General features: G+C 32.4%; 3 protein-coding genes across 8 annotated transcripts in view; all 3 read right to left on the bottom strand.

Moving 5' to 3' along the window:
- Window positions 1-9: 9 nt before the first annotated feature.
- LOC144849080 (5'-nucleotidase domain-containing protein 1-like) lies at window positions 10-15,427 on the bottom strand. 2 transcript variants are annotated; one of them, XM_078706069.1, is made up of 11 exons: window positions 15,259-15,427; window positions 14,627-14,718; window positions 14,138-14,319; window positions 6,679-6,761; window positions 5,935-6,019; window positions 5,540-5,714; window positions 5,179-5,279; window positions 1,408-1,520; window positions 789-941; window positions 373-553; window positions 10-146 (listed from the first exon to the last, which is right to left on the bottom strand). In XM_078706069.1, exons 1-11 carry the CDS (start codon window positions 15,361-15,363, stop codon window positions 46-48), a joined length of 1,371 nt encoding a protein of 456 aa, XP_078562195.1. In that variant the 5' UTR covers window positions 15,364-15,427; the 3' UTR covers window positions 10-45. The 2 variants fall into 2 exon arrangements, with proteins under 2 accessions (XP_078562195.1, XP_078562196.1); XM_078706070.1 differs by having other exon boundaries at window positions 15,278-15,412.
- A 622-nt stretch (window positions 15,428-16,049) lies between these two features.
- Window positions 16,050-18,226, bottom strand: LOC144849088 (uncharacterized). Its single transcript, XM_078706083.1, has 6 exons — window positions 17,789-18,226; window positions 17,272-17,371; window positions 17,105-17,153; window positions 16,923-17,022; window positions 16,665-16,723; window positions 16,050-16,475 (listed from the first exon to the last, which is right to left on the bottom strand). Exons 1-6 carry the CDS (start codon window positions 18,081-18,083, stop codon window positions 16,146-16,148), a joined length of 933 nt encoding a protein of 310 aa, XP_078562209.1. The 5' UTR covers window positions 18,084-18,226; the 3' UTR covers window positions 16,050-16,145.
- Window positions 18,227-19,679: 1,453 nt separating this feature from the next.
- LOC144849068 (afadin-like) overlaps window positions 19,680-26,492 on the bottom strand; it is a 30,189-nt gene continuing 23,376 nt past the window's right edge. For all 5 annotated transcript variants that reach the window (XM_078706039.1, XM_078706042.1, XM_078706041.1 and 2 more), the window contains 7 exons: window positions 26,278-26,382; window positions 26,013-26,078; window positions 25,776-25,849; window positions 25,498-25,616; window positions 23,281-23,643; window positions 22,288-22,390; window positions 19,680-22,082 (listed from right to left, as the gene is read on the bottom strand). In XM_078706039.1, the coding sequence (XP_078562165.1) occupies window positions 19,769-22,082; window positions 22,288-22,390; window positions 23,281-23,643; window positions 25,498-25,616; window positions 25,776-25,849; window positions 26,013-26,078; window positions 26,278-26,382 (3,144 nt within the window). In that variant the 3' untranslated portion in view covers window positions 19,680-19,768. The remainder of the gene's footprint in view (window positions 22,083-22,287; window positions 22,391-23,280; window positions 23,644-25,497; window positions 25,617-25,775; window positions 25,850-26,012; window positions 26,079-26,277; window positions 26,383-26,492) is intronic.

Below are 26,492 nucleotides of genomic sequence, written 5' to 3'. Positions count from 1 at the left end.
AACCATACCATATGCATTAAATAACAACTGAACAATTGATGTTCACTAAAGGAATTCTTGTAAAGGTTTTGGTACACTGGGATAGAATCCACCAACATTTGTGTCTGGATGAGAAAATGTGTGAAATCTGTATTCAATTGGTAAATCTGAAACAAACAAAATGGCGTAAAATTAAACACTATAAAATATGTATATTATTTTTAAAAAACATCCATCAACTAACATCAAAACAATGAATACTGCATTCTTCTATAAAGTATTGAAACTTGTTTACCACCAGGCAAAACTTAAAATGTGAAATTGTTGGAATTTCAAAACAAGCCTAATGTATTATAGTTTGTCAGCATTTTGCAGAATATTATTATTACAAACCTGAGATATATTCAAGTTGAGGAATAGCAAACGTGGCGTGAGTCTTGATAAAATAACCCCATAGTGTGTTCATGGCAACAAAACCCTCGTGATTATGTTCTACATTTTCTTCTTTTTTTTCTACAAAAAACGATCCCCATTGCTTTGACACTATAATTTCATGTTCTAGCACATTTTGTGGCTGAAAGAAATGTAATCACAATTTATTTTGAGAGTTTCTAATATTCATGAGTCTGATTTTAGGTGATTTTCACTACCATATTTAAGCTTATCATTACCATATTTGGGCACATCACACCTTTTTTGTCAAACTAGTTTGATAGTGTAGACAGAGGTTAATATTCCACTAAATAAGAAACTTATTAAAACATTGGTCATAATGATAATGATGACAAACTATACCATCAGTCACTTACAGACATTTTGCACTTCTTTGAGCTAGGCTCGTCATCTTCATATCCCATAATTCCTTCATGTTTCATTTCCTCCAAGATAGCTACTGTCGTCCAGTTTGCATATTGTGATGGTGGAAATATGTCCGACCGTAAACTATCACCAATATACATTACCTGTAAAAAAGATGTTTCATGAAACAACAACGGTGCAAGGCCAAGTCTATTGATCATACTGTACATTCCAATAATCATTGTATATAGTTTCCTTATTTTTATTTCAAAAGCATAAAATTACTCAGTAAAATCCCTATTCTTTTGTACATAAAGGCTGTGAATAGAGAGGCATTTAAACACAGTATTGAAAATAAATGGTGTTGAAAAACATTTTATCGGGTGTATATACTGTAGGTCATTAACCTTGAACTTTACGTTTGTGGTATTAATATTCCACTTCAGATTTTTATTTTCATAAATTCAAATTTAAGTGCAAAATTAAACTTATGAAAACAATTGTAGAATATTTTTACTGTCAAACCTGTAATATTTTATAAACTTTATTTTACAATTGGCCACTTCCTTTTGGATATAATGTAAAATAAGATTTGTAGGAAAGGAAATGCCGTGCCCAAACACAGATTACCTTAGCATTTGTCTTGTCTGTAGATTTATTTATAAACTTCATCAAATAATCTATATTTCCTTGTGAATAACTCTGTCCAACTTTAAGTTCATTTACAATTAAGGATTTGTTTTCTGTAAATAATCCAAATTTAAACAGTTATCAACCACTTAGTACATATATTAGTAGATATTCTGTAAATGCGTTACAATTGCATCACATTTTAATGTTCTTAAAATACTACTAATGTACACAAAAACTATGTATTTTTGTAGAGTTAACATTTGGGAAAATATTCCACAGGTTGCCATAAATGACAGAAACAAATCTGGATAAAGGCGTACATTCATTCATTTATTTATTAAAAAATCATCTTCCCAGTTAAAACTGAATTTTTAAAAACAATTAATAGCAATGATTCAAAACAATGATTTTAAGAAAACACAAACAAAACAAGGAAGCCCCAATCACCAACACATCATGACATGGTAAGTATCATTATTTTCTTTATGACTGGCAAATAATGGATTATAAAACAAGTGGTTCTTATGTTGTTTTAAATGTATTTTCTACTGTACTCTACAGTATTAACATCATCAATAATGTACTGCAACGCCTACAAAATCTGAATAATACTGTATAGATACTGTACTGCAATGCCTACAAAATCTGAATAATACTGTATAGATACTGTACTGCAATGCCTACAAAATCTGAATAATACTGTATCGATACTGTACTGCAACGCCTACAAAATCTGAATAATACTGTAGGTGTGTGAAATAAACAATGACTCGACAAGGTTGAATGTACTTCATTATTATTTTACGCATGAGACATGATTCCTAGAGTTGTTAACAAAGGTAATGGTATTCCAATAAGGAAATAATATTAAAATAAGGAAACTAGCAAAGAATATAAATAAAAATGCAAAAAAAATTATAATTATGTAGTAGACTGTAGGTAAGGAGATAGCATAACATTATGGACCGGCATGTTACACTGTTATTTGCCATTTTTAGATTCCTTATTGTTAATTCAGTTGAAGATGACCTAGGATTTAGTGCAAAGCCTAAAGGTTCTATAGCTCTCAATGAGGGTTCAACAGGCCAACTGGAATGCTCAGTATCAAACATGACCAAATATACAATCTCATGGTATAGAGAAACAAGAAATGGTGACAGAACAATCATTTACAGAGATGGAATGTTGATACTGAACAACTTGGGAAGAGAACAAGAAGCATACAGCAACCATAGTACAAATGATGTTCAAATAAGACAAGAAACTGGACGAGATCTTGGTTATTTACTTAATGGTAATAATTACACTTGTGAAGTAAGTCTGAAGTCTACAGGTGAGGTAGTACGAATATCATCTGGTGTTATTGTACTTGCTCAATATACACCATCACTGATTTACCCAATCTGTGAGTCAAGAGACTTTTCAACAGATTTCATTGGTTCAAATATTAAGATGTCCTGCTATTCTGAACCTGGTAATCCAGGTGTTACCGGACTTGGTCACAGTGTACAGCTACAGTGGTTAAAAAATAACAAAACAATTCAAGATGTTGTGCAGAAAGATACAACTACTTTCACTTACTTAAATTACACGTTTACACTAACAGTTGATGATTTAAATAGTACATTCATGTGTAATAATGGTATGAACAGTTGTAACTTGACAACGAATTCACAAACTCAGCCTACTACACAAACTACTATCTCAACAATAAATCCACAAACTCAGTCTACACAAACATCTTCTTTAATATTTGTCATTGGCGTAAGCATTGGAGGTGTTGTATTCTTAGCATTATGCATTCTGATTGGTGTTTGTACATGTAAAAGGAGAGACTCAACAACCACCAGTGGTATATCAGCAGGACAACAGCAAGTACAATTGGATCCCATAGAATCAGTGACAAATTCAGTTGATCCGTCATTAGAGGACTCTGGAACAGTTGACAACTTTATCTATGATGACTATCATGCTGATGAAAAACAAAATCCACATGGAGGAAATCTGTATAATCATTACACAAGTATAAAACAATAAATCAACAATTTGGTTAACTCAAATCTGAAGATTTATTAGTGAGTCATTAGTGAAATAGTTTAGTTTATGTATTTCTGTATTCTATTCAGCTCTTCTTCTGAAATCAGTGAACCTTTAAGTATACAACAATGACCTGTCATGTCACTCAAATAAGTATAGAAAGGAAACAAGCATAGAAACCCACAGAACAGGGAAATAAACACAAAAGCCAAGTCAACACAACCACATGACAAGGATAGCTTGTAGGGTAGCATGACGTTTAACCATGGAGGAACAGTTTAACAAAACATGTTTTACACCGTGCTTTGCCTGCTGGTGGTCTATGGCATACTTAATTCTGCCAGTGGTGTAAGCTTCAAACGTGTAAGTGATCATACTGGTTATTTGTGTGAAGGAAGTAGATCTTCATTTCACCTGTACTGTGATCTTATACAGTTGGAAAATGATCAGTCAGTTTACTGGTTTCGTAAGAATCAAAATGAGGAGTTGACCGCCATTTATAAAGATGGAGTTCTCTTGAAAGATGGATTACCAACAGAAGAACAATCTGCCTACACTTTGGGTACAGACACAAATGAAATTGAAATTTATGCAAACGTACAAAGTGGTCGATATCTACATCAAAATAATTACACTTGTATGGTGTTTGATAACAACGAACATTTAATTTTAAGTTCTTCTGGCGTGATACTAAATGTGTTATTCTCTGCGGGTGTACCAGAATGCCATCAGGAGCCTATACAACCCTCACTAGGGATTGTAGTCAACCTCACATGCATTAGCTTCAGCAGTAACCCTCCAATTCAATTGCAGTGGACAAGGCAGAATAAAACATTAACTAATATTATTGGGAGTGACACTAACAGTATGTTACTACTCAAGTATAGCTTTATATTACAAGAGGATTATTTTGGTGATTACTTTTGTGAATCACAGTGGACAAATTGTGACGGTGGTTTGGATATAAAAATGTGCAGTATAGCCCTACATAAATATGAAGAACAATCTGATATTATTAATATATTGTTTATTGCTTGTATAATTCTTGGTAGCTTATTTGTTATCTTCATATCAGCTGTGGTTTTATGTTTTTTCAAACGTTTCCTTATACCACAACGTGCATCAAGGAATCAACCTATCACACATGAGGAAAATTTGTCCAGAGACGAAAATTCAACGACCTTCAGATATCAACATGACACGGAATACTGTAATGTTCAGAATATTCAGAATGAAGAGAACCTAAAGCAAAGTAAAATTACAGTTGACAAAACACCAGCACAGTTACAAACACAATCAGCACAGACCTACTCTCCATAAATACATTGTGGACACAAACAAAACACAGTTAATTAAATAATTTTCAATGTCTCAAATTAATATTCTTCATAAATTGTTTTTAACAGCTAATAAATTTGATTTGTCAATTAACATCATGTGATCCTCAAATATTATTCTAGTTTATTTTAGATTTTGCCAAGTTCATATTTTTCAATCCATTTTTAAACAGCGCCCCCAGTAGTATCAACTTTACATGAAACAAATAAACTTTTTTTGTTTGGACTAATTCTTAGGGAAATACAATAAAATTATAAGATTTTGAAAATTTGCTTCTGTCCAATTGTTACCGAATTCTTTGTAGTTATAAATGTTTTAGTGGTAAATTTATTAAGAGAATTTTTTATCTAGAATGCTGCTTTTGGGTCTGGCTAAAATCAATTGTGAACTTACTAATATCCAGAAAAGGCCGCTTAGTTGGGTCTGGTTCGGTAAAGAATCCAGGTTTCCTTGCTAAAAATAAACAGACATCAAAATAACTTTGCCAATCCTTTCTGAAAAAAAAAGAAGAAATTAAATATATATTGTCATTATTTTTATCTCTAAGAGTAATACATTATTAGTAAGTTTTGTATCATATGTTACTGTTACTTTTTTTTAAATATATTTTTTATATGTACAGTAACAAGGGCGCTAAAGGAGACCAGACTGTTTGGGTCACCCGGTAAAATATTGTGAATAAATAAATATTGTATTTATGTTACCCAGGTATGATAATTATTGAGAACTAAATTTCAATATTTAAATTACTTACCCTAGAGTATGCTCAAGCAATGAAATACCATAGTCATCATTTGAACTTGTCATTAAAAAAACAAATTTTCCGCTTTGTTTGAGTCGTCGTAAAAAGCTCTTGACACTGTCACTACATGGATATATCAACTGCAAAGGGTCCTCTTTGTATTTTGGAAAGTAACCTCCTGAATTCTCTAAATATAAATTATTGTAAAATAAAAGTTTAAAATAGGACAGGTGATTAAATGATAAAGTATATTACATTTTGGTAAAATAAGTGTTTTTAGAAGTAAACTTACATTTCTAAAAGTATTATTTAGTTGTTTTTTGATTTAATGCACAAGGATTAAAGACTGGTTTAATGTACAAAGACTGTATAATTACTAATTCTAAGAATGATAAAAACCAACAAACCAGAATAAGCTTGATATCTGTAAACTCTTTGAAACGAAGCTGAGATTTCTTTTAAGAAGTTATATTCATAAAGCCGCTTTCCAGCCTAAAATTATTAAAATATATTTAGAATAAACAAGCTGATTGTTGATCATGTACTGCATTTACTGTAAATAAAAATGTCTACTATTGCATACAGTGTTGTTTTATTACTCATTTGATAATGTATATTCAAAATAATTAACAAAATTAAAAGAGAAAAGAAGAAATGGCTTATGATAGACAATACAAAAATATTGATATAATATGATACAGTTGTATGTATGGTGAACATTAAAATAGCTGGCTTAGAAGTACTGCATACAGTTTGTATTGATAACAGACAGTTATATTGATATATATGAAGCAAGCAATAATAAGCAATAAAGAATAATCAGCCAGCAATAATACGAGCAATTAACTACTGCAAACAGACTGCAAGTACTGAAAGGTAAATGACAAAAACACAATTTACACACACTTCATTGCTGTTTTATACTGCCTTCGGCAACAGCAGTGTAATCAACTTATGATCAATAATATGCTGGATTGTTAAGTTGATGGTTACCTTACTATGGCTTATTATAATCATTAAAACATGTCTAGCCAACAATAAAATATTCATTTTGTTGGGAAGAAAAATAGAATAAAATAAAAGGTATTGATACTGAGCAAGATGCATTGGTCAAAAACAACATTAAAACAAATCACCATAAAAATTCAGACCTTTTTATCAGCAGCATCAACCATTCGAGCAAATACCAGCGATCCAGGCATGTCAAAATAGTTTTCAAAGAATCGCACAGAGGCTAGGAAAAAAAATATTAAGGAAGGAAATGTATTTGGTAGAAAATAAAAGAATATTGAAAAAAAGTAGTACACGTCAGTATTGGAAAACTTGTGACGTACACAAAAATATTTGACACACTGAGCATCGATTACAAGATGGAGATTAATATTGAAACGCAGTAAAACTATCAGAAATAGATCCAAAATATTGAATGACATTTGGAAGTAGGTTTATAGGAAAACGTGACCATGTATTCTCTAATGTAATATAGAACCATTCATGTGTGTATACATTTCAGTGATACAAAATTGAAAACTGCTCATGTGTGAATATGTTGTAAGATTAGAAATACAGGCTTTACAATTATCATATATCACTACAAAGATAAACAATTATTTTATCTCTTATATTACTTTAATATGCTTTAATTAAAAATAAGAATTACTTTTTAAAGGAACTGAGAAATACAGCTCTGTCTACACTGTGATACAGTATGCCCATATCTGTATGGACATGATGATGTCACATCACTAACATATTTGGGCACATCACACTTTTTTTGTCAAACTAGTTTGATAGTGTCGACAGAGCTTTACACTACAAAAAATCACTTGTAATGGGGTAGTTTGGGGCCATCAAGTTGTAAAATGACTTGTTAGTGGGGTAGTCTAGGCCATCATGTTTCTTCAGCTTGCTTAACATGTGAATAAAAAGTTAGTTTGCGTTTTGAAGTTATAACCAGTACCACCACTTTAGATTTGTATACACAAATAATGAAATAAGACCTACACACTGGCAGTGTAAAAAATCACAATCCCAAAAAAGGTAAAAGTATCAATAAAAATAAACAAAAAACATTTAAAACAAAAAAAATTTCAATTAAACATTTCACTATTCATGTAAACACATAGAAAGCTGTCAGAATAGTGGGAAACCAAATATATCAACATTACATCTGAATCTTGAATTGTTTCCCACAATGAGTTCCGGCGTCAGCATGTATAAAATGCTGAGTTTACAGTGTTTGTACATGCGACACACATGGCTGTGAAAATGTCGTGCTTGGTTGAACACAGTTACACTGATAAATGAACGCTATCATAATGCATAGAAAACGAATGCAAATTAGCCAAGAGGCAGATGGGGATTTGATAATTACTTTATGCAGATTTATTGAGAAAGGACTTTGAGGAAAACACCAACTTAATTTTGTAACTCTTCAGGGAATTTGAATTCATCAATATTACAGTAGCAAAATTCACCGACGATGATGATCATGGCTTCATTTCCAAAACTAACGTCAACCAGACCACTTTAAGTTTGAAAAAGAACAAACATTGAACATTTCAGGAATATTTTTGATTTAAGAGCAACATAGAAAATCATCTCACATGCAGGAGAATTTGTCTGTAACCTAAGCAAGAAATGATATGTTATTTGTTATAAAAGAAGAGCGTCATACTTTCAGGTCTAACCAAATTCGACTTGGAAACAGAACATACATCTTGTGAGGAATTTTTTTGTCATTTCTATTTTATGATAAACATAATTTAGTGATTATCGCACGATACCAAGAAGGCACATCCAATAATCAATGGATATGACAAAAGTTGACGTATGCTAGAGGGCACAACAACCAATGATCAAACTTGTTATCTCAAATGAAAATCTATTGTCGAACGGACACGAATGTAATGAGGTCATCCATCTTAACTGCTTGGTCGGTTAATGGTTAAAAATGTCTTCGGGGAATTTAAGTGTCCGCATTTATAGGCAAGAAAGAAGCTAGTGTGATGAGTTTTCAAATAGAAAATTAATTTGGCTGTCAGCAGTTTCGTTGAAATGTACGTTGTTGACTTTTAGTCTCGGTGAATTTTAAAGGCAAATCAATCAGAATGTCAATTTTTACAAGAATGTTTTCGGGAGTGCAATACGTTGTTTGATTTAAAACAAACAAATTGAATACTACAAATCAAGTATGGGGTGGCATGATGTAAGAGCAAGATTTGCATTGATTTTAATCTGTATATCAGCATTACCAGTGATAGAATGTGTGGTAAAAATGACAACAATACATTCTACGGCCCAGACACACATGATATCCACAGAAGGTGTGCAAACCTCAACGATATCACTACTACCAATACCTGACTCGCAGAAACAAAATGATGTGAAGACTACAGGTATTTCAAAGATGAATTCTACAGAAAATTCAAATACTTCATCAACTGACCAAGGACTACTAAACGCTACAATATTCAATGAACAAAAACTGAACATCCTTGTTTTGAAAAAAATGCCTTGTATCAAAACAGCATCGGATTCAGACTTTTGTTATTATGCCATCGAGCCAAAGGGAAGTACATGGAAATTTCAATGTGAAAATGAAGTAAATTATGAAAATTGTGATCCAAATATTTTGGTGGAGGACACCAAAGAAAAACAATTAATGCAAAATAGTTCACTGTGCAATCAAACGACGATGGACAACTGCAGCAGTTTATCAACAGAGAACTGCTCAACTGTAATTGATTATTTAAAAATTGTGATAGTTGATGAACAACAAACAATTTGTGACGATTGCGATTTATGGTTTATCAAATCCTTATTAGCAGAATCCATCACTTTTGGCTTTCTTGGAATTATATTTGTGAATAATTTCATCTGGGTATGGTGCTGGACAAAGCGAAATCGACAAGAAAAACTACTTATTCAACCAAAATCTTATAAACAGGAGGATTTCGAAATAATTTATGCATGGAAAAATTCCCATGATGCATCACTTAGACCGACACCAAAGGTAAAACGTCCAAGACGTATACGAGAAGTTCCATTGTATGAGAATATTAGCATTCATGAAATTGTAAGCACTGTCTAACAGATTTAAGAACTAATGTGATTATTTAAGCATGGTTAGGTTTTTATTCTGTAGTGACAGATACGTGTCATCTTAAAGTAAACTATAAACATATCAAATTCAATATGTAAAAAGGTGCTAAAATGACATATTAAATAACAATTTATAATTTTTATTTAATCCGAATTAAGCTGAAATAATTATGCTATAAAATATGCTAAAAATAGAAATTTAATGTAGTATTTTCGATGTTTGCACCAAATATTGTTGGTTATTTAAAAGCATCAACAAATATGATATTAAGCAATTCAATGGTATTTATAAGCTATATCCTCTTTGTAGAAATTAATGTGAACTGAATATTTACAATGGGAAATCTTATTACATCAAGAATGTCACTATCGTATAGCAAATATTTATAATTTTACTACTGTACATGCCATCCATTATCATGGATCTCAAATATCAAATATTAAATATTTATGATTTACCATTTGGTTTATCGTCAATGTGAAAAAATACACAGATTACTTTTTTGTACAATATAACTTTTACACCTCCAAGTGACAAAAGAATTAGCTGGTAGTGTACAATATTACCATCAAACATTTTAATGTTTATCACCATATTATTACTATCCTATCATTGCCAAGAGCTATTGTACAGAGTTATTATTGTTTCAGTAAATAGAAAATGACATTTTAAGAAATTGATTGATCATCAAAAATAGCCTGATTTAAATCTAGAACATACAGTTTGATATCTGTTATTAAAATTGAACGAGATAATACTAACGACAGAAACTGATTCATTTACTGTGGCATGCCGGAGGCTGCTTTTTTTACAGCAAATCGATGCATCAAAGGTTAGTATATAGTTTATGTCAATAAGTTAATTCACCATCATTAAATGTAGATCATCGAATTGCTATTGGGAATAAATATGGGCTAAAGTCAGTTTCAAATCAAGTATACGTCATTATGTATTCAACGGCAAAAACAAAAAGCCACATTTGGAACAGACAAGTTTTTTTTTTATTATCATGAAGTCCGAACGCCAGGTTGTCTCTTGGCCTGAAAATATTGGTTGCCAAAAAATTGAACATTTAAGACGTGCAGGATGTATTTAAATTAAGTGCGTTTTGAATACTTGATGATGCGAGAATAAATTAATAAAGAAGTACCCAAGACATCTGATAATTTATCAGCTTAGACCTGAGATAATAATGAACGAAAGCATGCACTTCTTAACATTTAATTAAATCATGACTCTTCTATTATTAAACACTAGGCTAATCGTATTTCAATTACACAATACGAGCTTCAATGGACTCATATCTGTTGTTATATTCAACTATACATTATTCATTTCAAACCATCAGGACTCTTTTATTATTAAACACTACATGGAATACATCCATCTTCAATCTTAGTACAAACAATTCTAGTTAGTATCTGTTGTTTATCAACTATACATTATTCATTTCAAACCATCACAACTCTTTTATTATTAAAATTATCATTGTAGACTTCTGAACATTATAATTAAGTGTTTCTATCAAGAAAGCCAATTTTGACTGGAATCAATACTCATTGTCAAATAACTGAATAAATGTGTATGAATGAATGTATGATTTACGAATGAGTATACCTCTACAGTTTTGAATTGTATACATCAAATAAATGCGTAAACTAATATGGTATCAACAGAGGCTACTTTATGCCTGGGAAGAATCTGTTACCGTTGGGCAAAATAAAAATCATCTATCAGAATCAAACATTCAGTTTGTCCTAGATTTAAAGTTCAGAACATTATCATCTATTTCTATTTTGTAGTTTCAAATTATTATTTTTTATTTTAATTATCTTTTTATATCTGTTTTTTTCCAAGCTTAATATTCTAGAATTATGTTGTGTTTTCTAAAAAACAGGACTTTAATATTAAGGCCATGTAGACTATGTCTGTTTATGAGGCATTGCTATACTAAAATAAACTATATAAACTGAATATGTTGTTAAATTGTATCTGAATACATATATTAGGCATTTGTAATGGTTATTTTATTGACCTTTTGATAAAATTAATGTTGTTCATGTTTAACATTTGTGTATCCTACACAGGGTATTGATTTACTTGGAGACTTATTCTGTATAATGTTTGAATTATGTTAATTTTATTAGTTTCTTATTATTAACTTAGATTTAAATATCAGTAAGTGTTAGGGATATGTATTTTATTTTTACTTGAACATTTTTGTTGGCACTTTGTTAACTAAAAAACCATTAATGAATATATAAAATAAGCAACGTCATTTATAGTTCTTCTAGCAAATGCCATTTGATTCTTGTGCTTTATCCCTCAAAGGAATAAAGCTCAGATTTCTACATTATTGTGAATTGACATTACAGTTGATAATAATTATACAAGAGATGCAATAACATGTCATGTATTCTTGGATAAAACTGAGTTTGAAATACAAGACGAAGCAGTAAACCTCAACGCAATTATATTCCACAAAAAAGGTGTGACAGTTACATAATAATGTGATACACTCACTTATTGTAATATTCATACCTACTTTATTATTTTATATTATTCAGAGTGTAAACAAAAATGTTCAAGTAAAAATAAAATACATATCCCTTACACACACATGGTATTTAAATCTAAGTTAATAGTATGAAACAAATCAAACTAACATGATTCAAACATTATACAGAATAAGTCTCCAAGTAAATTAATACCCTGTGTAGGATACACAAATGTTAAGATTCTTAAACATGAACAACAGGAACTTGTTATGATGGAATAGAGTCAATATCCCGGAATCAAGGTGCTGCACCCATTCTTAGTATAATCCCAGGTCTAATTTAAAGCCAAAATCAAACACAATGCTTTGGTAAATCCATGTTATTAGTTAATGCAAATTTATAAATCAATCTCATCTACTACTTTTTGCAAAATTTCAGGCTCACGCCCCTTACTTTGGAATATACTCTGTTTTATACTGTACGATAATATAATTGCATTGTCTTTATCATAAGAAATGTCATCATCTCTCTATTTATTATGCTGACTGTACATCAATGCCCACTTAACAAAAGTATCTAGCGTAATTTTTGTCAGTCGGAAATGAATACAAAAGGCTATTTTATAGTTTATTTCTCTACATACAATTTTACTATTAAAACTGAAAATGTCTACATAATATGATGGTCCATGGTAATTTTGGTGTACTTATTCCAAATTTCAATATTATGCAAAATTTGTTTATTTAAAAGGATACATTTTTTGAAAGTCTTTTTTAAAATGACTTTTTTTTTTATAATAGTTATTCTGCAGTAAAAACATTTGAATACATCATTGCCAGACAGATACTATATATAATTGCCTTCAGTAGAATACACTAAACCATTGACTTTAAATATGAAAGAGGATAATATCGAATATTAGAATGTTGAGTGTAACGGCATGTGACGGCGTAATGACTTTGGGTTCTTCAGGCAAATGAAGAAATTTAAATTGCTCTCAAAAGAATAATTAAATATTTCATTTCCATCTTTAAGTCTTAACTACTTGATTCTAATCCATGGATTTAATAACAAAATATTGATATAATATATATATTATTCTCAATTACAAATTCCAAGGAAATTTTACTTTTCTAATATATAAAAATCAATGAAGTATGACTGTAGTTACCATACATTCTGTTTAATTATCAACAACAACTCCGTAGAGCTTGGATCATTATTCATATGTATACATTTAGGTAATCAACACACTAATCAATGTTCTATTTATATCTTTTCCTTTCTAATTCATTACTTGTTTGTAGTAGAGATATTACAGCTCTCTGTATCATTACCTTCTTTCAAATCTTGCAATTGATGACAGAAATTAAACTTCTAATTTAAATTGTATAATAAAATAAAGCTAATAAAATTGATATTTTGTTTTGTCAAATGTATTGTATTAAATAGATTTGCAAAATGTTGTTCTAGAGGGCAGTATAGCATTTAGTCTAGCTAGAATTTTGTTCTTTTTAGATTTTCTGAATTTGTTAATTTCTATGTAACTTTGTCAGATTGTTTTCCGGACCTTTTTATCATACAGTAGCAGAGAATAAAACAAAAAACCCCTGATCACCTGATGATCTACAGTTTGCTTAAAAATGAGAGAAATAGGCCTACAGCAAAGCAAAAAAAAAGGAAAGAAAATACATTGATCAATTGCCAGGGATTTCAGAACCATTTTTCTAAAATTCTATTCTGTTCCTATTTCCCCATTTTTATACGTTGTATGGATGAGGGCACAAGAAGGATAAAATGTATATTAAAATATTTTGGTTATGTAAGTAGCATTGGTATTAACAATGACATTCTATCAAGGCCGTAGCGAGAGGTTAAAAACAGACGAGGCAAAGATGCTTTAAATATAATTATTTATATAAAATATGACGATCTGTGCAGTTCCCCTGCTGGCTACGGCCCTGCTATTTTCAAGAGATCTGCCACCAACCATGTTTTTGTACTCACAATTTTGTGTCAATGTTTCTTTAAGATCTTTGAAGTGTTTCCAGTGGCGCTCTTTACCGTACAATTCTTCAATTTCCTCGTCACTCAGAGGACAAGTACCGTGACTGGCACGTAAAATGTACCCATTTTCTGAGAACTTAAAAAAGTTTCCTTTTTCAACGTCCATAACGAGACCCTTTGTTCTACAGAAAATGATATTCAAGAAAACAACATTTTTAAAAAAAGTTAAATGTAATGTAAATGGGGGAATAACCTGGAACTTCAGGCCTACTGGGCTGAATTGTGCACAGGTGTGCATGACACCACAACTTCCAGTCGAGTGCTGCCACCAATCGACGCCCGTTCGTCAGTCCACAACAGCAACACAACAGTAAACTGTATCAATTTTTCTTTTTTTTAATAATCACCTTTAATTTATTTTATCCGTTATATTTTATTTTTAATGTTATGGTTGCCAATGATCTGAAACTGTTTGTGGGATGTACGTACACAAAATCTTTATGTTCTTCTAGAGGACGAGCAATATCTTCATCATAGCCAAGATCTTCAACAAGGTGTTTCACTAAACATTTGTAAAGAAACTGAAATAAAACGTAATTTATGACAATGACAGTAGTAGAGGGGTAAAAAACTGTGAGCATGGATGGATGAATTACAAGACGAAATTGTAAAAAAAAAATGTATCATCATCATTGAAATGTTAACGATTTACAGGAAAAGGTACTCGCTATCGTTATTATTTCAACTTGAACGTTTTCAACAGCGTCGACAGGAAAACAGGCTTAAGTAAGGCCTAGTCCTACCACCATAAAAATGAAGTCTTCTCTGTTGCCAAGATGGGCCTAGGCCTACCTAGCTAAGCTAGGTTTAATCCGCGAAAAAAAAAATCTCCACATGATTTCTGGCTATTGGCACACCATACCTGTCGGCCGAAATGAACATGACATATTTTGTCCTTTGTGGCGTTTCATGAATTTGGGCGTTCCATAAACGAGGGGACGAAATGCACTATGATGACCACCCAGCACTGAGCACATGTTGTGTAGGGACGCCTAAGCCTAGCTAGGCCTAGTGTTTTTAGTAATAGGCCTATTATATAATAAATAAATGCTACAACATACTGGAAAAAGTATGTCTAACTTGTATTTGCAAAGAGTATGATCAAGATCAAAGCCTATAGCATCAAAATCACTCAGGCTACAGGAAGATTCGTTTAAAATGCTCATGATTTAGTCTTCACGTCAACTTGAACCGCACACGTCTCGTCGGGGAGCGGTAACAAAATATTAAAAAGTCAATTCGTTCTCCAATGAAATATGGAACGCAATAAGTGCAACAAATCAAATCATATAATGCTATTATTCCTATACTTTCATGTTTTATGGCTATAATTCATCCATCAACGAAGGTTAAAAAGACTTTTATAAACCATTCATCAATTTCAATTTTTGTTTTAATATATAGGCCTATTTAGATAGGTAGATCTTCTCATTTCCTTGATGAGACAATAGGTGTCTTCATTCAATTGGAATTTTCCATTGAGTTCCTACTCTTGTTCAGTAGTTCTGCGTTACACATTAAGTGGAATATTCAACAGATAAAGTTTACTGTCCATTTGAATAGTAAAAGTATTGCACATATTTTCTATGGAGCACAAAATCAAATATGCCATTTGAATATTCCAATATATTGAGCATTACAGTATTTATTAATCTAATTTATTTAATTTTTAATTTTTATTTATTTATTAAAATATATCTTGAGATATTTCAATAAATAGGTGAGTGTGCATATATACATTAGTAATGTACTAAGGTATACCATGCAAAAAGGCAGATAAACAAAATTATACATGGTGTACCATAAGCCTTAGTACACCTGCTGTAAGTCCCTAGAAAAAACAACAAACTCATTTACAGTATTTAGATGTTTTTTTATTGGATTTTTTCTGTTAACAATTGTACTTTGTACTTTTATACAGAATTTGTTACAATAAATCTGTAAAGTGTTACTTATTATCAAAATGTTTTTCTTCCTCTGTCAATTCTTTTCCAAGTTCTTTTTTCAGTCGTACAATTTCAATCATATTTTCCTCATTTCGTTTCCTTTCAAATTCTTGTTTTGCTGCAATTCTATCCCAATGTGCCTTGTCCTTGATCGCCTTCTGTTCAATTTGACGCTTTGATTTACGTTTGTTATACTTGTCAATCGGTACCCATTTTATACCAAGTTCTTCTTCAATTTTCTCAAAGTGGCCATAGTTTCGGCCTCGCAGACGCTTCAAGTACTTCCGCCTTCTATCAATATTGATTAGCATCTTCCGTTTATTTGCTTTATCCTGCAAAATAAAATATTGAGGATAGTTGTAAAATTTATAGAATTTTGTTTTTGGTGCTGATAGCACATTTGGGCTGGCACAAAATGCCTACCTTGGCAAAACTAGAAAATCCTTGAAAACAGATGAATAAACAATTAATTAAATACCAGCAGTAATGTTTACTGTTCCCTGTACTGTTTACTATATTACCTTTGGATTTTTAATAACATGTTTCCCGCAGTTTCTTACAGCCATCGTTAATCGGGCAACTGCAAAAAAAAAGCACAATAAAAGTGCATTAAATGTAAAACAAAAAGAAAAAATGGCAGCCTTAAAATATAAAGGAAAAAAAAATATAACGAAAGGACAGCCGAGATTGAATGGAGTAACCTTTACATTCATTTAATTACACAGAATTTATTATAAATTACAAAAACCAGATGATTTTCACAAATATATGAAACTTACTTCTTAGTGGGAGTACATTTTTACTAGCAGTGTGTTCTATTCCTATTTTTTCTTTCAGTTCTTGCATTAGCTTGTAAGATTTGTACTGTTTTATCTCTGCCTAAAAGCAAATAATTAAAAATTAAAAAGTCACAAGGTAGATTTTTTTTTATCAACGAGTGAATTCAAGATGGTTTACTTACATTGCTTGCAAATTCTAAGCTGAACATTTTCTTGACATTGTCATCAGCACTGTAGATTAAAAACAATGCACAAAATATGAATCAGTACTGTGAACATAAAAAAAAACTTTAAATAGACATTTTAAACTAGTTGATTAATGTTTTAGTTACATAAAATGACTACTTACGTTTTTAATTCTTCAACCTCATCCAAATGGAGCTTGGGCAATGATGGGTCTAGGCCGTAAAATCTGTCTATGCTGTGAACAACTGGTTCCAAGTCTCGTACTAAAAATGTAAATAAATTTGAATAAGTTTAGAGCAATAGTTCAATCAAGTTAATCTACTGCAAGAAAGATCGAGTCAATTAAATGGCATTTATTTATCCTTAACATTGTATTTTGTTTCTATCATTTTAATTTTTTTTTATAAATATATGTTAAATATTAGTTTGTAATTATATGCATTTTATAATTATGATTTATTGTTACATTATTCAGTATTAAATTAAAGGTGGTTGGCCTGAACAATCTTAAATATACTGCGCCTCTGACTGAATCAAGCTACTGTAGAAGATGGAAATACTATTTAATACTGTACTATTATTATTAATTAGGTGCTGTAAGAAAATGTGCAAAATAATACTGCAGTATATAAATTATTAGATAGGTATGGCTAGGATAGAAATTAAAAAAATTGACTTACTTGGTTTTTTCTTTCGTGGTTTAATCTTACTTGCGTAACATCTATGTTGTGTAATTATTGGATAGGCTGGTTCATTGTTTAATTGTACACATAAATGTGATAGTAAGCCGATTGGGCCTAGGCCCAGGGACCTGGAGATGACAACATCAGAGCTCCGGTTCCCTTGATGTGCTCTTCTTACTGCTGCGGCTGCATGAGTTGAGATTTCAGAACACACCGGCCCACTACAATGAACCAGCGGTTTACTAATATTTACAGACCTTAAAAATAAGCGAGGTAACCCTCGAAAAATCATTTTTAGTTTATTTTAAAAATGGCCTATAAACGAACAATATATGAATCCACTTAATCCAGGTATTTTGCTTAATTTTAGATGGAAAGGAAATCCACCGTCGCCATCATTTTTTCGCCCTCTATATTATCAGGTGTATTCGACTGGTCGATTTATGAGCTCTGATCAACGGCGAAAAGATCTACTCACTCGCACAGAGTTAGATCTTTTCAGAACAGACCAGTCGAATAAGCCTACTGTATTATAAAAGTATGGAACGCAAAAATGCATCCGAAATGTAAATCAGTGTACTAAACAGTACATAATACAAAACAGTCATCGAAATGTCAAACGTCAGACAACAAAAATAAAAATCTTTAAAATTGTCTTGCTTATTACAAATTTTATTGAATATTATTTACAAAATGTGCTTCTTGGAGCTTTAGTAATAAACTAACAAACTTTAAAATACATAAACTTAATAATTGCATGTCATTGTTAGTGTTGCTATAAAACAAGAATATTAAAGTTCAAACACTAACATTGTAATACACAAATTCTCAACCATTTTAATGATTCAATACTTTTTCTGTTCAACTTTCAAGTCATAATTGTTGCAAACTTCAAAAACCAAAATGTTTAAAACTTAAGTAAGAACACCCAGCTAATATACAATGATTGATACCGTTGTTATAACTACACCATGGTTGTCAAGCATTTCTTTTAAATAAAGCATTTTAAAACTATACCAACAGCGTAATCTCTAACATATATACACTGATTTGCACTTGACTTGATCAAATTGTAGGTTTTTGTAGTTGATTGCTTTCAAGAATTATTGATATTTACAATACATTGTAAAACAAGACAATAGTTATGCTGCTCTATACTATATGTTATCTTTTGTACATATAAAACCATGTTGAATTTATTACTATTAAATTATTTATTAGCCTATTGAACCGTTATAAAATAAAATAAATAAATGTGTCATTTACTGTTCAGTAATAAAATGTGTATTAATAAATGATAATGTAAACTAATGTAAACTGAATGTGTTTATTGTCAAAAAATAAGCAAAATGAAATAGACACACAAGACATGCAAAATAAAAAAGTAATTTAAATGATAAGTTACATCAAATTAATTCTGAAAATTCATTATTATAATTATTGTTACTATATTATTACAGAAAATTAAAACATATGAAAACATGTTTTTAACAATAATATTCTTGTAATAAGAATCAATACATGATACAGGTAATCAATACAAATCAATATAAGTTCTTAATCAATATTAGTAAGGATACATAAATGATATCAATAATAAATATTAAAGAATATAGTTAAGCCGTTTTTATCAACTAATATTAAACTAAATTTAAATGAACTATCTAACCCATCACCAACTTGGGTATGCTGCTAATTAACAAAAATAAAAGCATTTTTAATTAAACTGTGCAAATAATATAGACGTTGGATAATACTCTTTTATACAAAACTGTTATATGAGAACCGCTAGGGTGTGGGGTTGTTTATAGGGTGACATAGGGCTACATGCTTGTTGCCCATACATCTATTGACAAGGCACTTAAAAAATGACAATTTATTTTTTTAATTATTATTAATATTAGCTAATTTTTGGAAGGTAAACAATTTATTACCTCCACTAGAAGGTTACACTTTTATCTATCATTATATGGTTACTTATAGGTCTGGATTTTCAGCAAGAAATTCTCTTTCAAACTTGGATGAACGAGGTCTTTCTTTAGGAGTCCCTCTTTCTCCAGCTTCCTTCCGGAACATCACCATCTTCTGTTGGAAAGACAACTTCTGAGGTTCTTCAGGTTTTGGAGATCCTGGATCTTTTGAAGCAAGAATCTTGGCACGAGGATCTCTGTAAACTTCCTGAGATCCTATAACCGTTGGGGTTGTGTCACCAACTTTGAAAGTGTTCAAATTTTGTGAATTCAGTGGTGTTCCATAGTCATCACCTCCATTTTGGTTAGAATTGTTGTCATTGACAACAGGTTTTGGCTTGGTAGCTGGTTTAGGCTTTACAGCTGGTTTGGGAATAGCAAGAGGAACGTGAGGTACAGGTTCTGCATTACCGTTCATTCTGTCTGGGTGGCCAGCAGAGTTACCATCACCCCCTCCTAGATTGGACATGTACCCACCAAGAACGTCAGGGTCAACTAGTTTTGGCATGTACGGTTTTGGTTGGTATGGTTCTGGTTCTTGGTGACGATCTTGAGATCGTTCTGTATATCGCGCTCTTTGCTCGTCTATCAACATCTGCCTTTCAATTCGTTCTCGTTCTTTTTCAATTTCTGCTTCGCGTCTTGCTTGCTCCTGTCTCTGTCGCTCATGTCTTTGTCTCATTTCTTCCTCCTGTTGTCTCAACATGTGTTCAACTCGGGCATCATCCTGTCGTTTCTCATCTTCAAATCTATGCTGTTCAGCCCTCTGATGTTCTGCCCTCTGCTGTTCAGCCCTCTGCTGTTCAACCCTCTGATGTTCTGCCCTCTGCTGTTCAGCCCTCTGCTGTTCAGCCCTTTGCTGTTCCACCCTCTGATGTTCTGCCCTTTGCTGTTCTGCCCTCTGATGTTCTGCTCTTTGCTGTTCTGCCCTCTGCTGTTCTGCTCTCTGCTGTTCTGCTCTCTGCTGTTCTGCCCTCTGCTGTTCTGCCCTCTGCTTTTCTGCCCTCTGCTGTTCTGCCCTCTGCTGTTCTGCCCTCTGCTGTTGCTTCCTTTGTTCTTCTAAGCGTTGGTTTTCTTCGTCTCTGCGTTGTTTTTCCTTCTCCATTTGTTGTTCTTTCATTCGTTCCATCTGAAGTTCTTGCAAACGTCGTTCTCTAACTGCTTGGTCTCGTGCCATTGGAGGCATTTCTTCATCATCAGAATATTCCTCAGCATTCTTTAACCTTCTTTCAAACTCGCGTTCCAACATCAATTTTTCGAACCGATCATTCTGCTCTGGAGATCTGTACTGAATCTGTGATAAGTCATGAATTTCTGCATCGCGCATCCTTTCTATTTCTTCCTCATAGCGTTTCTCTCTTTCACTCTCGTTGTCTTGTTGCCTTGGCTGACTACCATAAGAATGTCTCTGTTTTAATTCTTGAACTGCTGGGTTGAATCCTCTATCATCCAAGTTTGTGACTGTTGGCTTTTGAGTTCTAGGAAGAGAGTTTGTATTACCAGGTTTACTTTGTAGGGGTGTGGTTCTGACTGGTACTTGAATTTTAGGAGCGTTCTTTGGTGCTTGCTGAAACTTTCCTGGTGGAATATCTTTCTGTGCATAAGCATTCTTGTGACCTGGAGCACGATTAGTTTGACGAGGACCAGCAGCATCTGTAATACGTTTTGCTTCAATAGGTCGCGCATTGATTGGTCTCCCTTGCGACTTTTCACGTTGTTGCTTAGCAACACGTTCATGATAGCGTTCCATGGCTGCCTTTTTCTTATCTTCTTCCATAGGATGTTGGGTTTGATAGTTTCCTTGATCAGGTGGTTGTTGTCCTGGAGCTACAGCTAAGTAATCGTCATTGGGTCTGTTAAGTCGGCTGTTTGACGAATAGTGAAGTGGATTCTGGGTAAGTCCAAATTGATATGGTTGTTGCTGATGCGGTTGATACCCTCCTAGATATCCACCTTGTGGTTGATATCTTGGATCATTCTGGCCACGCAAATCTTGCTGGCTTGGGTAACGGCCACCACCAGGTCCTTGTATGTAATCTCCTTGTTGGGGTGAATGACCTACTCTGTGTGGTTCCTGTTGGTAGTAATCCTGTCGACGATCCTCAGGGGGTTGGTAGTAATCTTGTCTTTGTGGTGGTTGCATTCTTGGATCTCTCTGGACTGGTATTTCTGCATAGTTTGGATAGCGTTGTTGTGGTGGTCTCTGAAGGCTGCTGGTGGATCCTCCTCCGCCTGGACCTGGCCTTCCCATGTAGTCTCCACCAGGCAGTTGTGATACAGATTGGGAACGCATCTGTGCTTCACGCTGTAGACCTTGCATTCTGAAAACAAAAAAATAAAACAATGCATTTTTTACTGTTAAACAACATACAAAAAATGGTTACCTTGTGGGCTCAACATAAATACAGATAATAATAAAAAGGTGTTCTTCCACACATTGTCTTTAAATATTTTAAGGGTACTTGAATTTTTCTATTTATTATTTAGGTTATAATATATAGAAATATTAGCATTACAAACACTAACCTCTGATCTTGGGGTCGAAGGCTGGATGAGGAGCCTATGCGCATTCTATCCTTATTCACTGAAGCATAGATACCAGTATTTGGTGGCAATTGATCTTGGTCAACTAAGGTAAGGAGAATAACATAAATTATTATAAATATGGTTAGTCAACAACCTTTGTTAGATATATCTATTAAGCTCTGTGTACACTATCAAACTAGTTGGACAAAAAAAGTGTGATGTGCCCAAATATGGTAGTGATATTCCAGAATATGGTAGTGATATGACATCATCATGTCAATATAAGGGCACATTTTTTTTGTCACATAAAGTTTGATAGTGTAGACAGAGCTTTATAAACAAGACTACACATGTTGCCCTGCATACACAGATTGTATATTATTGAATATAATAACGAGACAGACTAAAGAAATTAGGACCTCTCATTATATTGACACATCGAGCATAAAAAGAAGTATGTCACTGTAACTAAAGAGAAGGAATACAAAGAAACTAAAAAAAGACCAAATAATAACAAATGTCAAAATAAAAATAAGGAAAAATGTTATTAAGAATATTACTAATATTATGTACTAATATATGTAAGTAGATGTTATTTATATATAATAAAATATAGTATTAAAAAGGTTTTAGATAAAAAAACATTTTGTAGAACATAAAAACAAAAACAATGATGTGCGGTCATGCATGATTACATAAATGTTTGTAATATAGTGCTATATCTGGTGAAAACATAATTTGCTATCTATTTAATGATGCAGTGTGATTTATTTTTTTTGCTAATTGGCTTGAAGAACCTTTGCAAATAACTATAATAATTAAACAAAATAGTATATATTATTATTAACTGTAAATAAATTATATAGTTCAGATGACAAAATAACAGAAAATAGCAAAATGAGGAAAGAATTGCATGAATAATAAAACGTGTAATATTAAAAAAATCCTATCTCAGAAATATCATTAATTTAATAATACAATATGACAAATTACCCAACAAATTAGGTGAAGAACGAGCTTTATTTGCTTTGTCCAAATTACTTGCTGGGGAAGGTCCACGATTTGTGCGCTCAATTGTATTGGCTGTGTAGCGCCCTCTATGGTATGGATCATTCTCTTGTGGGCGCAATGTATTGGCATGTTGAGGTGGAGTACCTGTTCTTGGATCTTCAGCAAGGTTAGGAGAGGACCTAGCTTTGTTGGCAGCACTGATAAAGTTGCTTGCATGGTGTCTTCGTGGTAAACTATCAGTGGCATATGTTTGATCATTCTGCCATTGTTGGCTTGGAGAGTGAGGGCGACCTGCACGTAGGAAATCTTCGCTCTTTGGTCTTGGTTGTCTTTCTCCTTTATGCGCTACAACAAATAAATCAACAAAGCTCCTAACTAGATTCAAACACTATTCACACAGAATAATATATGCATGGAATTAGTCTGTTAATAGCAAGGGGGATATGGTAACACACATTACAAGAATTTATAAAAGGCAACACATAACAATAATGGGAAGGAAGAATGAGGGAATATGCTAATTATTGCTGATGTTGCAACGAGCAATTCTTATTTTCATACTTAAAGCTTTATAGTATTATAATATTTTTTTATATTTGTTTCAGTGGTGCATTTTCTAATGCTTGGTTCCTTCTAGTGACACAACACAAGGATATAACGCAACGAGTTGACCAATCACAAGCGATGGACTATTCAAACTGTCGCTTGTCATTGGTCATGTTTGCGTTAGTCTGTACGTCCTCGCGTTGCGTCCTAGTGAGAAGCACGCTTAACTGTGTTGAATACATTCATGCAAAATGTATGCACAATGTTTACTATTGCTCAATACTATTGTTTGCCTATTGTTAATGTAAATGTCTATTGTACCAAGAATATATATCACAAGAATGAGTAATCCGCGATTTTCCCTGTAACAGTAATATTGTCCATGTGGTAGGGCGCCGCCATAAGTGAGGATGTATCTGGGATGTATACAACTTTTTGTGACGGTTTCACTAATCAAAGGCTGGACCACCGGTAGTATTTTCATGGTAAAAAATGTTATCAACTACATGCCAACATCATGTTAAATGCTGTTTGGATATTTAATTGTTCGTTTTAGGCAATTTATTTAGTAAAAACTGCCGTATAAACAGTTCGCTTTATCAACCGGGCGATACGATAGAGTGACCGGGCGTGTTGGTGTTTACGCGTTTTCACGAAGGATAGTTTAATAATATTCCTATATTTAACTTATTTCTGGTAAAACAAATAAATGTTAATGAAATTTAACATTTTATCCTATTAATAACATGTATTTTATACTAATTTATATCATAAAAACAATACTTAATTTACCGGGCGTAGAGTAGTACGCGGCAATGGTAAAGAATAGGCCGTGTTGAGTAACGATTCGTTGATTTTTGGTGTTGCTGTGTTAGGCCTTTTTTGTGAACTAATTTAGCATGTTAGTAAATAATTGTCTGTAAAAGTGAAGTGCAAACTAGTTTGTTAATAAATATGTATTATAAAATAGTTTACAATTGCAAAATATATTATCATAATTCTATTTAATGTGACATGTATAATATCTATTAAATCAAGTCTTATTTAGTATGTATACATCCGCCCTTATGAGGGCGGGCATCACTCTCTGGAGCTCTCTGTTACAAATTTCTCATGCAAAAATTGCGGAATACTCATTCTTGTGATATATATTCTTTGATTGTACTCAATGTATCAAAAGCATACAAGTATCAATTCAATGAACAACAATTACAGTGTGAATAAGTGGCGTATCCAGTGTGAGTGAGGAGTGCTGAAAACAAAATAGCACAATATATGCTAAAGGGGGTGAATGCAATCTGGCAACCAGTTCACAGCTAAGCACACATGTTGATTCAAGTCTGCAGGAAACCTGTATCAAAATAAACTTGGGTTTTGTGGAAATAATCCACTACTTCATTTTAAGGAATGTTTGCGTCTACTTGATAATCAATTTGTGTATGTGTTTGTATATATTTACTATTATTTACTATAACGATTACTAGCAGTCAAGTATGACAAGATGGTTAAATGGATGCATTCTACAAGGTTGGGTTCAAATCTTGTTAGATACCCTCTAATATATAGCTGGCTATATAGATACTTTCACCCAACATTTCCTTGTACCATGTTAGTTAGCATGTCACCCCTTATCAATATTGTTTGCTAGCTTACCCCTTTGCAGAACAGGTGATGGTTGACTGAGCAGAGTTGAAAGGTCATGATACTCAGCAGCTTTCTTCGCAATTTGCAATGTTACTGTTTTTCCTGTTCTTACAAGAAACTTTGCAGCTCTGAAAGGACAAACAAAAGCAACACATTTAAATGAAATGATCTGTATAATAATTTTGAAATATAAAACAAGCTATTTTTTCAATGCCTTTTATTTTTCTTTAGAATACAAGTCTTTTATGACTTTTATGAAAAACTTAAATTAACTAAATTCAACTTACTTTTCTTGGGTTAGGCCACACAAACTGTTACCATCTACTTTTAACAGCTGGTCACCTGCTTCAAGTCGACCATCCTAAAATTAAACAGAATGTAAATTACAATACTATAGATTATCATTAGAGGCAACACCATTCACACAATCTTCCTAGTTTTTTTTTGTAAAATTGAAGTAATTGTTGATGCTAATGATATTATGTGGGTGTAGAAAAAAAAACACTGTAGGCTACGATATTTACCAGTTGAGCGGCTCCTCCGGGCACCACTGACTTGATATAGATACCGGACTGATTTTGGTGTGTTCCCTGTTCAAAAGAGAACAATGAATTATATACAATATATATAAAATAAACTTAAACATACAATGAATGCCAGTGGTTAAGATGGTAGAAGAACACAAGGTGTTTTAATACAAGTTCATTGGTAAAATAAAGCAATGTATAAAACATTATAATACCTGTTTAAATAAAGTAAAATAAATGTGCTTTATGATTTGATACTTACCCTGGCTGCAACAATACTAAGACCCATGCTTGGAGTGTTATGTTTGTGGAAGGTTATGGTTATGACCTCAGGTTCATCACGTGGACTTCGGCTGCTGGGACCATTCTGTATTCAATATTAAAAGAAATGCATTACTGGTGCATTATACCTTAACGCATTATTTACAATTAGTCAAATTTCAATTTTAACATGAAAAGTAATAATAACAAAACACA

The sequence above is a fragment of the Antedon bifida genome, chromosome 7 (assembly GCF_963402885.1).
Source record: "Antedon bifida chromosome 7, ecAntBifi1.1, whole genome shotgun sequence".
NCBI classification, from domain to species: Eukaryota; Metazoa; Echinodermata; class Crinoidea; order Comatulida; family Antedonidae; genus Antedon; species Antedon bifida.
The sequence above is the reverse complement of the archived record's forward strand: the minus strand, read 5'-3'. Positions and strand labels throughout refer to the sequence as shown.